Below are 2702 nucleotides of genomic sequence, written 5' to 3' on the forward strand. Positions count from 1 at the left end.
AGGAGGTCCCTACACTACAAAAATTTATTTATGCCAGACTCTTTCCTTTACTTAAACCATACCCAGACTACTCCTCTTAAATAATTCCAGATACTCTCCCAAATTCTCTTGGTGAATCAGTGTATATTGACCCTTACCATTAGGAAGATTTTCTTTCTACCTAACTTGAATTCTTCCTGCTATTGTCATTTGTGAAGATCAATTTTTACCTGTTCATTTTTGAGAATTGTGGTGTATTTTCCAAAGTTTTCATATCCTCCTAGATTGTGGAAATTGGTTCTTATTGTAGTATTTATATTACACTTTAGTGATGGTCACTTATATGCCCAAAGTCCTCAACAACAACAAAACTTTAAAAATGTTAAAATTCTTCAGAACTCCAAAAGTGAGTAACTAATATAAAAGGTAAAATCATTCTGTAGTGTATGATGAGCTCTTTTTTGACTTTCTTTTATAGAAAATTATCCCTTTTATGTATTTCTTTTCTTTTNTGAGCTCTTTTTTGACTTTCTTTTATAGAAAATTATCCCTTTTATGTATTTCTTTTCTTTTATTTTTTTTCCTTTTTGTCTTTTATACTGACCGGTAACAGGATCGCAACCCTCGGTGTTGCGCCCGCACCGCGCTCAGCCAGTGAGCGGGAACCGGTCTCCACATGGGATCCGAACCCTCGGCGGGAGCGCCGCCGCGCTCCCAAGTGGCGCACTCTCCAGTGCACCACCGGGCCGGCCCCCTTTTATGTATTTCTAATGTTAAACATAATTACTATAATAAAGCCCTTAGTGGGTTGAACATTTGAATGAAACATGGCTGTGTTGATTTCATGGCAGATCCAGTGAACCGAAGGAGTGATCAGTTTTTGGTTTTGTAAACCCACCCAGTTGGTATCTAGCAGTGAAGATGTGTGTAGCAGATATAAGCTGAATAAAAGTGGATCACAGCACAAATTCATTTCAACCACTTATCCCTAATATTTGTACAGAACCTTAAAGTTTACAAAGTGTGTCCACATATGCTATTTGATTTGATCTTCACAAAATCCTGGGAAGTGTAGGGTAGACATTTCTCTCTCAGTTTTCCAGATGAAGAATGGAAGCCCATAGTGGAGGCAAAGGGTCAAGTCAAAGACTTGTAAGGGTCAAAGCCTCAAACAGGTTTCATGCTCCTGCCACTCACCTCTGGGAAACTGTGCACAATCCCTGCTTTACTGTTAGTGAATCACTCTGTGGAATCACACTTTCACTTTGGGAAGAGTGCTGTGTTGACATTTTATGGGAGTACACCAGGACGATAGAGATGGTCATTTTTATGTTCTACTTTCAGGTACCGCCGAAGAGCACATGTGACTCCTAAATCTTATCTCTCATTTATAAATGGTTATAAAAACATTTATACTGAAAAGGTGAAATACATTAATGAACAAGCTGATCGTATGAATATTGGTAAGAGGAATGGAGTCTTATCTTCTTAGAGTTTATTTGATAGTGATCCCAATATTTTGTTTGATGGATATTGTGTTTAAAAACAAAATGCTAACTTTATTTTTAGTAGTGGATAATTTTAAGGGGTGCCCTTAGGAGTCTATTGACCTGTCAAAAACTCTGGGCAGAAGTAAATCTAAACAGAGGTGGCTCATTTCTTCTCTAGAACCAGCTCTTTCAACCCCGGGTCCATGGGTTTGGGCAGTGAGTTACCATGATCATTGATCCACTGCTTGCAGACAGGGAAAAGCCAGCTCTTGGAAACTGACTACAATTTCAGTTTTTGGTTTTATTATTATTGGCCTTTATTTGTATAAACTTTGCCAAGTGAATGCTTTCTAAACAGGCTAATCCTTTTCTAAAGGAAAAGGCAAAACAGAAACAAAAACAAAAAGAGAGAGTTTGTCTGAGTGATGGTTTTCTGAGTGCCTAGTGTATGTAGCGTAAAAAGGAAAAGTATACATTGGAACAGATTATATATCCAGAAATCATGTGGCCCAGACAATCCCAAACATCTTAGTTCTTGCTTTTCATTTCCCCAAAACGAAAAATTGGTCATAAAGCAAAACTGTGCTTCAAGGTCTGTGAAGTTATAGTAATGACAGAAACATTGTGAAACAAACCTTCTTCTGTGGTTTTTCTTATGACTTACCTTTTCTGTATGATGCTCTTAGAATCACTGGTGTGCTAGAGTTAACTAGTACTGGCTTGGGAGAGCCAATTGTTGTTAAATGTATAGCCTTTATTAAAAATTATATCATATATACTTACAANGAGAGCCAATTGTTGTTAAATGTATAGCCTTTATTAAAAATTATATCATATATACTTACAATTAAATAAATTATATTAAAATTAAAGACAACAAATACTCAAAACTCATTACTTCTTAGTTATTTTTACTCTATTTTACTATTGTTAATGTTCTTGAGGTCATTTATTTCTGTTCTCTCTGTATGGTGGAAATATTATATAATGGTGTGCTGCTGAGAATCTCATAAAAGATTGAAAACAGCTGGGGTGGGAGTATTTACACCACAGAAATTGGAAAACACACAAATGAGGCTTCTTCTCCCTCCACAGATCCAAATGCTAAACATTTACCAAAACACCACTATCTAGAACCCAGATGAAATGTGAGAAATTTGGTTAACCAGTTATTTTGCTCTAGAATACTGAAAGTCACAGAGACAGTTATATAAATTTTAGCAGTTATTTTCA

The 2702-nt window shown here is 36.2% G+C and overlaps 1 protein-coding gene across 1 annotated transcript in view; it reads left to right on the forward strand.

The window, feature by feature from the left end:
- LOC103610057 (dynein heavy chain 8, axonemal) overlaps positions 1 to 2702 on the forward strand; it is a gene marked incomplete at both ends in the record, with an annotated part of 55510 nt that overhangs the window by 47332 nt on the left and 5476 nt on the right. The window contains one exon of the mRNA XM_008594294.1: positions 1324 to 1442. Coding sequence (XP_008592516.1) covers positions 1324 to 1442 — 119 coding nt within the window. The remainder of the gene's footprint in view (positions 1 to 1323; positions 1443 to 2702) is intronic.

Source organism: Galeopterus variegatus, unplaced genomic scaffold (assembly GCF_000696425.1).
Source record: "Galeopterus variegatus unplaced genomic scaffold, G_variegatus-3.0.2 Scaffold10525, whole genome shotgun sequence".
Taxonomy (NCBI): domain Eukaryota; kingdom Metazoa; phylum Chordata; class Mammalia; order Dermoptera; family Cynocephalidae; genus Galeopterus; species Galeopterus variegatus.